Source organism: Fusarium vanettenii (genome assembly GCF_000151355.1).
Source record: "Fusarium vanettenii 77-13-4 chromosome 5 genomic scaffold NECHAsca_5_chr5_3_0, whole genome shotgun sequence".
Lineage (NCBI taxonomy): Eukaryota > Fungi > Ascomycota > Sordariomycetes > Hypocreales > Nectriaceae > Fusarium > Fusarium vanettenii.
The window spans coordinates 204,226-216,535 of NW_003315878.1; the positions used below are offsets into that span (position 1 = coordinate 204,226).

General features: G+C 52.6%; 2 protein-coding genes across 2 annotated transcripts; both read left to right on the forward strand.

Annotated features, from left to right (window-relative positions):
- Nucleotides 1-2,225: 2,225 nt before the first annotated feature.
- On the forward strand, nucleotides 2,226-5,936 carry NECHADRAFT_104404 (uncharacterized protein; the record flags this gene model as incomplete). Its single annotated transcript, XM_003050677.1, has 4 exons — nucleotides 2,226-2,268; nucleotides 2,331-3,124; nucleotides 3,272-4,491; nucleotides 4,547-5,936. The coding sequence occupies 4 exons, from the start codon at nucleotides 2,226-2,228 to the stop codon at nucleotides 5,934-5,936; spliced, it is 3,447 nt and encodes a 1,148-aa protein (XP_003050723.1).
- Nucleotides 5,937-8,261: 2,325 nt separating this feature from the next.
- NECHADRAFT_80253 (uncharacterized protein) lies at nucleotides 8,262-10,719 on the forward strand (the record flags this gene model as incomplete). The annotated part of the gene is made up of 3 exons (XM_003050678.1): nucleotides 8,262-8,338; nucleotides 8,395-9,276; nucleotides 9,339-10,719. The coding sequence occupies 3 exons, from the start codon at nucleotides 8,262-8,264 to the stop codon at nucleotides 10,717-10,719; spliced, it is 2,340 nt and encodes a 779-aa protein (XP_003050724.1).
- Nucleotides 10,720-12,310: the final 1,591 nt, after the last annotated feature.

Sequence of the window (12,310 nt, forward strand, 5' to 3'; positions counted from 1 at the left end):
GAGTGGATACTGACGGAGCAAGGACCCTTGAATAATGATGAAATCAAGGTCATCTCGAGCAGGAAAACATGATGGGATCGCGGGCCGAGGTCGGCACGTCTTGTTGACGATGAACAAGCAACGGCCGGGGGATGAAAGCAAAGCCCGGTCGGCCAGGGGAGAGACTGGACTTGTTTTGCTGGGGCTCGGACGTTATTTCGTTATTTTCAGCCGTAAAACTGTCGTGGCGATTCCCGATTCTGTCTATCCCTCGGAGCGGGTGCATATTCCGGCCCCGACGTGAATGCGGGTGGGCGCCCGCGCGGGTATCCCCATCCATCCCACCGCATCGCATCAGACAATCTGCGGGCTTGGTGACGATTTTCTGCTGTTTGGGGTGGCGCGTGCAAGGGAGGGGCAAGCCGAAAGTAACGCCAAAACATACCATCATCAGCCATGTCTAGAGGTTGGGATCGGAGACAAAGATCAGGCAGTTTGGTTCATGATAGAAAAGGAACTCTTGAAGAAGCTGTCAAAAAAAAGTTGAAGGATGCACCTGCGTGTAAAAGGATTCTTCCATGTCTCGGCACATAATGGACAAAGCTCGGCATCTCTGGGCACCTTTTTTGCTTTTTTCCCTCACCCCCCTTTGATGTCATGTTCCTTACCTTCAATACCAGCCTGATTGGCTCCCCGGACTTGCACTCCTGAACAAGACACAAGGTGAAGGCTGAAGGTGAGAGAAAGAAATGGATCCTGTTGTGTGACGGGGAACAACAGCAACGAACCCTGATGACATCGCATCGCTTTTTCGCCAAGATTTCCCTTACAAGACACGTGCGCCGCGAGGGTCTCTGCAACCTGTCAGTTACCATGTATCACGAGGGATTGTGTGACGATTTTTTCCTCCTCTGTCGATTTTCTGCTCTGTGCCCATCATGGGCTGAGGGGAGGAGATGCATCATCAGACGTTGCTTGCACAAGGAAACCCGGGGTGTCATTGTTTTAATTCTCTCCAGCTGGAAATGACGGGTTACCCCTTTTCCCCCATGTTTACATCTCGATGGCTGAAAAACCACGAGGATTGGGGTTTTCAAGGCTGGCTGGACGGGAAAGAATTACAAAGCAAAAGCCTCTCTCCCGTTGCTCGCCTCCGAGGATTGGATATCCGGGATCCAGGATCTCACCAACCCATGATGAGTGGTGGTCGCTAGAATCGGCCACGGCGCTCGCACTGACGCCGATAAAGCCGGGGTACCTACCGACAGACAACTCTTTGCCCGCCCGAAGCCTCCTCTACCCGTTTGCCGTTTGATCATGGGGGATTTGTTTGTGTTGGTTTGAAGCTGGGACAAGGTCTTTTTGAAATTGTCATGGTCTTACAATCAGTCTCCTTTTTACGAGATTGTTCGTCAATGGTATCAACCAGATCCCCCCCCCCTCCCGCGGACAGCAAAGTGACCATGCATCTTTATCCGTCAGTCAAGGACTGGACTCCACAAACCCCCGTCATGCTTGATGATCCAGCCCTAGCTAGTAGGGTACAAGCACAGAGTTTAGTTTGCTTTGATGCCTTGGTCAGCACAAGCAAAGCAAGCACCCGAGCTGGAGCTGGCGATGATTGAATGGCCATGATACATGTAATCCACTCGCCTCAGGTCAACGGTACTTGTACGCCCGCGCATTCGCCCCCGCCTGCGCATAAGTTCACCATAAATCAATCAATAAGATCAAGATGAAAAAGAAGAGAAGCCTCATTGTTCATCTCCCCCCGTCATCATTGTCCCGCTCCAGGCCGAGACCGCGAGCCATGCCAGCGTCCGACTCGCGCTAGTCAACTAATGCCGGTAGAAAGGTAAATGTACCTGTACTCGACGGATAGAGCACAAGCGCACCACTGTTCCCGGTACTCCAACCTAGTTACTGGGTACCTGCTACTACCTGTAGCAGGGCAATCCAATCTAGCTTCCCTCCACTCAGCCAAACCATTCTTAACCAAATCCAGCCCACCCTCGACCATCTCCAGCATTCGCCCACCGTCCACCACCACCACCACCTCGACACACCTTCTCTCCTCTTTTCTTTACAAATCCCTCCCTTGATCCGATATCTGAGATATTCCTTCACCCCAATATATCCACAGCATCCATCTATCTACTACTCTCATATCCACATTCCTCAGCCTCGTCGCTGCCGCCATCCCAGCATGGAGCAGGTCCACGGCGTAGATGTGAGCTGGATGACCCATGGCGCTCCCAAAGGCATGTTTCCAAGTCGCCACCCGTCCTCGTCCCATCGCATCGCCTCCCGGGATAACCACGACGACGACTCCGAGCTGACCTCTAGAGTAGAAAAAGCGTCAAGGAATTCACCTCCTTCCAAGGGTCCCTCGCCAGCCCTGCCGCGACAGATTCCTGGCGCAACTACGAGACCAAAATCGCCGGCTTCGGCCCCGACAGACAACCCGTCGCCCGATACCAACGGTACAACTAATGGCCAAGCTGTGCCCTCAAACGGTTCTGCTACTCAACGAAGACCCTCGCGCTCGAATTCTGTAGATAAACCAAGTCCGGTTGGAACTCCGCCGCACCGTCGCAATTCATGGTTCTCCAATATTTCTGCAAAGTTCTCCTCCAGCTCTCCTCCCGCCAACCCACCAACACCGGCTTCAATACCAGAGACACCCAGTCCAATCTCCGATCCCGCTCCTCCCAAACTCTCGCATACAAAGAATGCTGTCCTGCAACATGCCTCTAAACCCGAAGGTGACGGTCCTTATATACCAGCCCCGCCAAAGAGTGGTCAAGCCGGCTTCCTGGGTGTGTTTAGACGTCTATCCTCGTCCTCTAGCGGTGCACTCTCGCCTGGCGGAAAGTTAGGACACGGTTTGGTCGACAGGGTGGTTTTGAATGTGGACCAGAACCGGGAGCGATGTCCTATATCCGAACTCCATTGCGCCAAATTGCGAAGGGTGGCTTTTTGCGTCGACGTCGAAATTGCGCCAATGCCTCGGTACGTCGAGGGCGAAACTGCGCAGCCTAACAATGTCGACAAGGTGCAAAAGAAGAAGATGACAGAAAAGGGTGAAGGGGAGGCCCTCAAAAACCCAAAGGCTGTAGAGGAACAGAAGGAGACCAATGGAGCAGTGAAGACTACTGGGGAACCTCTTCCAAAAGAGCCCGAGAAGGAGGGAACTGAAACTCCTCCTCCTCCTCCTCCTCCTCCTCCTCCTCCTCCTCCTCCTCCAGCCGCCAAGAGCGAGGCCAAGAACGAGGCCAAGAACGAAGCCAAGAACGAGACCGCCAACGACAGCACGGCCCTGGCATCCGAGAAGAAGGAAGAGAACACTAAGAAAAAGGAGAAGAAAAAGAAGAGCGAGGAGGAACGCAAGGCCAGGAAGGAAAAGAAGCGCAAGCTCGCAGAGGCCAATGGATCAATCCCCATGGAAATCCGTTATGACAGTAGCGACTCTTCCACCAACACCAACACCAACACCAAGACGCCTCCGGTTGTCAAGGCTCCTAAGACGACGTCTTACCCAACTACTAACCCTGTTCGCATCTACCGAAGATGCTGTCAGCTACGCGAGACGCCGATTCTTAAGAAGATCACTGAACAGCTCAACGACTCGTCCAATTACTCGTCCTCGACTGGCGTGGTGAACAAGCTCGATCTAACCAACTACTGGCTCCAGCTACCGGATCTGATCACCCTTGGAGATTATCTAGCCGTTGTACCTGTTCGGGAAGTGTTGTTGGAGAACAGTGGGCTAAGCGACGAGGGTGTACGAGTCATCCTGGCCGGCCTCCTTGCCGCAAAGCGCAGCGTCTCGAAACGAGGGAAACCCAAGCACGACCTCGAGGACCAGGGCGGTGTTGTGGAACGACTTGTATTAAGAAACAACAAGATCGGTCCTGATGGGTGGAAGCATCTGTCTCTCTTCACTTACCTCTGTCGACCCCTTAAATTCCTTGACCTCTCCCAGATTCAATTCCCTCGCCAACCTCAGATGCAGCAGAATGGTTCACTGCCCAATGGCGTTCAGATCCCCCGAGGTATATCAGACATTTTTGCCAAGGCGCTTGGGGAACGTCTTGGCGGCTCAGTTCTCGAATTGGTCAACCTGAGCGAGACTGGTCTGAGCATGGAGCAACTGGGGACAATTATCGACGGACTAATAAAGTGTGGTGTTCGCCGGCTAGGTGTATCACACAACCAGATCGATGAGGAAGGTGTGCGGCACATCATCAAGTTCCTCGCTGCCGGTAACTGTGAGGGTCTAGATCTTGGCGGAAACGATCTCAGCGAGCACACCGAGGCCCTAGCAGCGGCCATCAACAATGATCAATCGACATTATGGGCGATGAGTCTGGCTGATTGCAACCTGTCGCCGTCATCTCTCTGCAAGATTCTTCCGACCATGGCCAAGTTGACTGGCCTTCGCTTCATCGATCTGTCGCAGAATCCGGCGTTGTTCCAGTCAACTCCCAGCGCCGTTGGCCTGCTCAGAAGGTGAGTTTCGTAATTGTTTAGCGTTTGCATACATCAGTTGACTAACTTGATCCAGATATCTGCCCAAGATGAAGGCCCTGAAGCGCATTCATCTCGAGGATGTTCAGATGACACCAGAGCAGGCGATTGCCCTGGTTGAAGTCCTGCCCGAAGTCAAGGCCCTTGCACACATTAACATTACCAACAACACCGAGATAATGAAGCTGGCCGACGCGAGGACTGAGGAGGCCCAAGAGGAGGCCTGCGCTTTATATGCCTCCCTACTTGCAGCGGCTCGCGTGTCCAAGAGCCTCATCTGCGTGGACATTGAAGTTCCAAGCGACCGGTCTGGAGAAATCGTCAAGGCAATGGCGAAACAGGTCGTTGCCTACTGCCTGCGAAACATGGAACGAATCCCTGACGCCGATATCAATGCGGCTCTTGCTTCAACTTTGGCTGAGAATGGTCTCGAGGGGCATGATCACAAGCACCATAATTATCCCGATGTCCTTGCGCATCTTGTCGGACACGACGTGCTAGATCAGGATGAGGATATCGACATCGATGGTTCGGCGCCCGACGAGGATTATGTTATTGGAGGCACCGGCGTGGTCAAGGCGTTGACCTGTTGCTTGAAGAACCGGGGTGATGAGTCCCGGAGACAGTCGGGCGAGTTCATTCGTGAGGTCGAGAACGGTGAATCGAGGCCCGCGCCAACACTATCAACAGGAGGAAAGGCGAAGGACATGTCGAAGCATTTGTTGATGGGAGCTCGCAAGATCCGGCTCCGTCTCCAGCCAGCACTGATCAAAGCCAGGGCCAACCCTGGTGATCAGGACAACCTGCGTAGGTTGACCTTCTTGGACGATACCTTGCAGGGTATCATCAAGCGTTTCGAGGACGAGTATCCAGATACACGCGAAGAGCCTATCAAGCCAGCTCGACCACGGGCCGAAACCAAGGGAGCAGTGGAGGCTCCAATTGTACTCCCACCAGAGGATCCCTCTTTGGCTCTTTCAGATAACGAGGATGATTCCGAGCTCAATGCGGCCGGAGCACTGTCAAGGTCGAACTCGATGGCCAAAACATTGGCAGAGGAAGAGGGTCGGATCCTCCGGGCCGGTCATCGGTTCCGTGTTGGCTTCTTCAAGCAGGAGCAGATGGACCTGTTCAGCACGATCGACGACATCAGTTCTGACCCGAAGCACGTTCGGATGCTCTCGGAACTTGCGGAGGATATTGGCGGAGAGCTTTATGAGATTGTCAAGGAGAAGGGTCCTGTGAGGGCATTCAAAGAGCATCGTGATATTGCGCTCAAGAGCATGGAAGAGAGTGATCCGGAGCATTGGGAGCACTTTGCCGAGGCACAGCACAAGGCTGCTGCTAACATCACTGTTCCCAAGAACACGGAGGCTCTCAACAAAGCTGACGAGAGCGCAATCGATGAGAGCGCGATCGTCGACTGAAATAGGCACCGAGTGTCCGGAAGACTCGGGATAAGAGAAGAGAGTGGGGAAGTTGTTGAGGGGGTTTGCCCAACAAGAGCACTGTAAAGGAATGATCACGACATTGTCGTCGTCATGAGTAGACGCGAGGACTTGTTGGCCTAATCAAGGAACGGGAGGGGCGGTTGAGGGGGAGGATACGTTTTGTGCTGAAAAGTGCATCAAGATTCGCATAGCCACGGCGCTCGTTTACGATTTTCTGGTTCTGTTTTGCTTTTAAGCGGGGAGTTGATGTTGCTGTTGCGTGCTGTTTGAAGAGGATAGTGGGCTTTGTAAGATGGGATGGGCTAAGGGCTCGTTGACTATCCTCTATTGGAGACTCGAGGGAACAATGTTATCACGAATAGATGTTGTTTCAATCTGCGAAAGCTAGGTTGTGGGAACAAGAGACAGGGGATAGGCGTTTGTGAAGGAGGGTGGTGCTATTTTTGTGCTTCAGCTGCTCCCCTGGAATGTTTCCTTTCCCGGCTGGTCTGGGGATGACGTCCAGGGCTGATATATCGATGGTCCGTAATATGAACTGCGCATACTTATCGAGAATGATGTTCCTATTTGCCAGGGTTGGTATATTCATGATGCGTGTGAGCAGGAGAGCCGGGGGCTGGACGGGAGGAGAAGAGTGTGCATAAGAAGTGGATATAATTAGGCATGGTGATTTAGGATAATCAATGTGATGATGATCCACTACACAGCTGAGTGAATGAAAGAGTAAGACGGTTTTATGACGGCCAAGGCAAAATGAAGGGTTCGTCTCTTTAGAGGTTTGCAATGGCATGCTGATGGCCCGTGATGTCACGTCCCTTAATTAAACTTGAAGACCCAGACCCAGAACGACCTGCAACATGCGCTATTCCATTCTAGGCAACTTGAAACACGAGCCATTCCTTTTCCGGGTTAAGGCTGTGTCGGGGTATGAGACGGCAAGGAAGCCACAGGGTCTCTCTTTCCCTCTGCCTACCCGCCTTCTCGAACATCTGGAGCGACAGTCAAATTGGACTCTCATCTTTTCATCCATCTTTATTCCCGTCCGTGTGTTTCTTTTTTCAACAATTCTTTTCTTGTGCGTTTCAACCCAGGATCTAGGGCGCTATGGGACGGCCCTCTTTTTTCTAGCGCGTGTATATCCATCCCCCTGCCCTGCACCGCCACCCCAGACACTTCCTTCGTCGATGCTACTCTGGACCAGCAGAGAAATCTGACGAGAGAGGGTCGATGATGCGCCTAGGCGGCCGAGTTTTAAGCCCAGCCTCGACGTGTTGAGTCACTGGTTGTCGGGCTGCAAAAAAGAAAAGAAGGGCAGAGCTGGCAAGTCTTAATGTGGGAGTTATATGTGGTGTGCTGCTGAGCTGGCAAGGCTGGCCGACTTTTTTCACCGCTTGAGATGCAGCTTCGACAGCGAATCGCAACCTTTTTGATGCAAGATGGGGTTACTTGCTTTGGTACCCAACTACCGGCGTCAAAACGAGATGTCTTCATTGTCTATTGAGCTCGTGTCTCTTCTTCGTCTTTGTGGTCTGGCCCGTGCTGGATCCATGACCTGAAGTTCGCACAAGCACAGAGAGTAATTGGACCAAGACTCGATCCATTCTTGCTCCTGATTTAAAAAGAACTGTCCACCTCGACTCCAACCTTGACTCTGCCCCCAAAGCCTTGTGCTGATCCCGAAACATGAGCACGTCCCCCTGGCGGGATATCCGTTGGCGTCGGGCCGCGTTGATTGGCCGGCGGGGCCCTCGAATTCATGCAAATGCTTACAAGGACCCCTTGAGGGGGCATCCTTGCGAGAAACTAGGATCCCTCGCCTTGGGAGTTGAATGACGAGCATGCATTCGCTCTCTAGTCGTGTTCCTCTCGCGTCTCCTCTTGGTTCCCGGGTTTCCCTCGTCTCGTCCCGTCTCTTCTCCTCCTCCAACACGTCCTGTTGCTTTGACTTGACTGTTGATGCCTTCCTTTCTGTACACTCATTTTTTCTTCTCTTCCGCTCTTTTCGTTTCTATCTCGTCCTCTTTTCATCTTGGTATCTGTCTTTGAGGCTAGCCGTGCTCCTCATCGTAGCCTTTCATCTTCTCACCCCCCCCCCCCCCCCTCTCACATCCATCGTCTGTTCTTGATTTGTGCCTCGTTCGTAGTGACCGAGTCTATTTTTGTCCCCTTTGGAGAAGCAGTGCTACCACCATTTGATCTTGTTCTCTGGCTCACAATCTGGCATTACATCCTTCACCTTGATCTGAACTTGCTTGTATACCCTTCCCCAACATATCCATCTTCTCATAGACCATCACTTCAATGGAGGGACCCCCTTCTGCCCGGGGATTTCGACCATGGGTTTGGGAGAAGCCGGGCTCGGTTATGAACTTTGAGAGGTAAAGAATGATATTTGCTATTCATCAAAAACGAACGCCGACTTACACGACAACAGCATCTCGGAGGAACCTGGATCATCTTCTACAACACGTCCTCCAACGAGCCGGACTCGAGGCTTCACCTCTTCTTCAGGCCGGCAAACCGTCCGATGGCCCTTTCACAGCTTCACCAACTCACGATCTTCCATCCCCACCTATGGACGACGACAATCCAACTCGCGATCTATCCCGCACAGCTCGGGTTCTTTTCCTCGCCGTGCTGCCGGCAGCATCAGCCGCTCCGTATCGACTGTGCTGGGCAGCGACATTATCCCCGACTATGTCGTCCACTTTATCCGCGGGGAGACACCCGAGTCTCTGGCCCGGAAGCACCGCATCCCAGAGAGCCCAGAGCCGGGTCAGTTCCCTCGTGCTCGTGATTCACGAACTGATGGAGATTTTATCGCTTCGGCTTCTACTTCACCAAACAACTCGAGACCAGGTACGCCCAGGGCTGAACGGGAAAAGATGCTTCAGGAGGAACGACCACAGGCTCCACGATCACTGATGGCTGGTTGGAGGGGAGGTGTCGCCGCAAATGTTCTTCTGGCCCTTCTCATTCTCGTTGCTTCCATTATCTGTCTCGCCCTTGCAGCTGCCAAGGGACATATCTCGACCAACGTTTCGTCTCTGATGGAGGGAAAGTCAACCCAGGTGGAGGGTATCAGTCGGGGGATTCTAGCGGTTGTGAACATCTTTGGCATTATCCTCATCGCCGGAGCCAACTACGTCTTCCAGATTCTCAGCAGCCCGACTCGCGCAGAGGTGGACAATGCTCACGAGCAACGCAAGTGGCTCGATATTGGCATCCCATCTGTGCGAAACCTGTTTCTAATCTCACCCACGCGAGCTACACTCTCCGCAGTCATTCTCGTGCTCGCCGTTATCTCTCAAGTAATGTAGGTCACTGGCTTGTGTTTGTTTTTGCTTAACAGCAGCAGATATGCTGACAGTTTCACAGCTATAATGGCCTAATCATCACATCTCATACGGCACCCGTTACCGATCTTCGCCTCGTTTCGAAATCGTTTATCGACAACCAAGACGTCAAGACTCTTTCCCTTCTCACTCGAATTGAGACGGATGAGTGTATTTCGGTGTTTGACAACGCGTTTCAAACTGACTACAGCTCTGGTCTTGTCGTGACAAAGTCTGGCTCTTCCAAAATCAACAGCGCCAAAGGAGGCCTACTGTCTGATCTACTCGACGAAAACAACAGCTCCAAGGATTCGATCGATTATTGCCTTGCCGAACCTTACCAGGGAGAGTCGGAGGCTTCGCTCAATGTCAACGGACCCCTCCTCGGAGCTATTACTCTTGTCAACCTAGTCATCGTCCTCGCTCTGGTTATCTCTCTCGCCCTGGCTCTCACTCAACGATCGTTCAACCCTCTTGTCACACTTGGCGACGCCCTTACCTCGTTCCTCGCCGATCCGGATCCGACCACGCAGGATTCATGCCTCATCACCAAGGCTGAGATTAAGAAGGGCATTTGGGGTGAGCGTGAGGCCAAGTATTGGTTCACGCAGTCGAGCCGGTGGTATCAGGTGCCCTCGTTCTCGCGATGGGCGGCCTGGGCCTCGGCCTGGTTCGTTCCCTTTGCTCTGGCTGTGGCGGCACTGGTGTTGGGTGCGCTTGCGGGACCCAAGAACCCTTTCTCATCATTCGGCAAGGCCACGGTGGTGTATGAGTTGCCTGAGGGAGCATCCCGAGCTGGCCTGGCAATTATTGCTGCGCTGCCTCAACTTCTCCTGGGTGTCCTGTACGTCTCGACCAACGCGCTAGTGACGCTCCTGTACCTCTCGCACGAGTTCTCTCAGTACTCGCTCGGCTCTCTTCTCCCGTTCCGAGTGTCTTCGGGTCAGCCCATCGGAGCACAGACGACCTCGCTATATCTTACTCTACCCCGACCCGTGTCATGGCTGCTCTTCTTTATGGTGACGGCTATGGCGTTTTTCCTGAGCCAAGGTGTGTTCCTCGTGTCACTGGACCACAGCGAGGGCTCTACGTCTGGCATTGGCTTCAGCCCGCTGCCCCTACTTATACTAGTTACCCTCATGTTGGTGCTAGGCCTCGGAGTCGCGGGGCTATCGCTTCGAAAAGTGGATCCCCGGGGTGCCGTTGAGAGCGGCCAGCCGGCAGGAAACCCGCTCACTCTCCGAGGCGGAACCTGCTCAGCGGTGCTCAGCGCGAGATGCCACCGTGTACCACGAGAGAGCGGCGTGGAGGCGCTCGAGGTTCGATGGGGGGTGGTGCGAGAAGGCGTGGGGATGAATGCCGGACACGCGACATTCTCGGGACGACCTGTGGGGGATATCATGGTGGGGAGAGCGTACGCCTAAGTTGGAGGTGCATGAGAGGTGGAGGTGGAGTACATTAACATGATGTTGAATGCATGTCCATGCCATGGATGTTTCTGTGATGTGGTGATTTTGGTGAATGTCTGGCATTATGCATTATATGGGAGCTTGTATTGGTATTGATATTTGTCCTGGTGTTTGTTGGATTTTGGTCAAGAGTTTGAATGTCTTGTTTGATGTGGTAGTTAGATATACCCGGTGTGTCGTCTTAAGGAGAAGCTATTGAGGGAGAAAAGTTTAGTTGGGCATATAATGAATAAAGATTTTCTTTGTCATTGACGTGATTGGTTCCGTGAGATGAAGGTGACCCTGATGCCTTTGAAATGTGTTTCAAGCTGGGTCATGGATGATTGACGCCATCCAGGTGTGTGTGAACACCTTGAGGGGTATGATCTCAAATGCCGAGATGGTTGGTTCAAGGTAGATGTCATGACTGACAAGGACAGTAGTGGATCCTTAATCAGAGATGGACTCTAGTCTCTTTGACAAAGGGTAGCTAGAATAATCTGGAAGGTGGTTAGATCTTGAAGGGTCTTGAAAAAGTAGGCTAGCGCCGGCGTCAACTGCCACGATGGTGGTGTTGATGCACCACTTCAGCCCAGAAGTTGACAGGGCTGAGCTGATCGAGTTGCGGGGCTAGCCGGACACCAGGGGATATTTTAAGAAGATGGTGTGTAGAGGTGCGTCACGTGGGGTCACTGTCTCAGCCACAGACTGTTTCAACAGTCGATTCCCCAGCGAAAAGGCAGGCGATCCCGCTAGGATGCAACCTACGATGAGAGATAATCAAAGATGGGTCCTCTCACGATTCAAGGGGAAATCGTGCATCAAAAGCTTCAAACCCCCACGCTGGAGAGGGAGTGGTTCCATGAGACGTTGGTTGCAGTTGAGCTTGAAGCTGACATTAGGTAGGTAGATAGATTGATTGTCTGTGCTCCCTGCAGATGTTGCTGATGGGCTTAATTCTCGACCACTTGAAAAGACATGTTGCTGACTTGTCTTTTTCAGGTCCAGACTTTCAGGGGATTCTACAGCCCAGTCAGTTCTGGCTGCCTCACAGCCACAGATAAAAAGGTCATGCGATTTCGCACCGCCACACAGCTGATTATTACAACGTCGTCAACGCCATTGGTCAAAAACACACCTGGGAGGAGCTCCTCCGGGTTCTCCTGCCAAAGGGTCTCGGTTCGCTGATGGGCCGTGACATTCGACTCGGGTGAAAAGACAGCCCAGAACAAGAACAAGAAGCGGGTACCTCTCAAAGAGTCAGACTGACTGCAGGCAGTTAGGTTCCACTCCAGGTACCGACGACAGCCAGGGATCTTGATTGATCCCACGCGTCTCTTTTTGGTTGTCCCCCATCTTTTCAACGGGGGTGTGTGTGTGTGTGTGTCAGTCAGTGGAACTCTAGAGCCTCGTGGAATCTAATAAATAAGGACCAGCCTTCCTTTCTTAATCTTGTTTTCTTTACCATCACACACATTCAGTTGATTCATCCAGCTTAGTCACTCAACCTCACTTACACTACAACAACAACTACTACTACTACTACTACTACTACTACTACTACTAC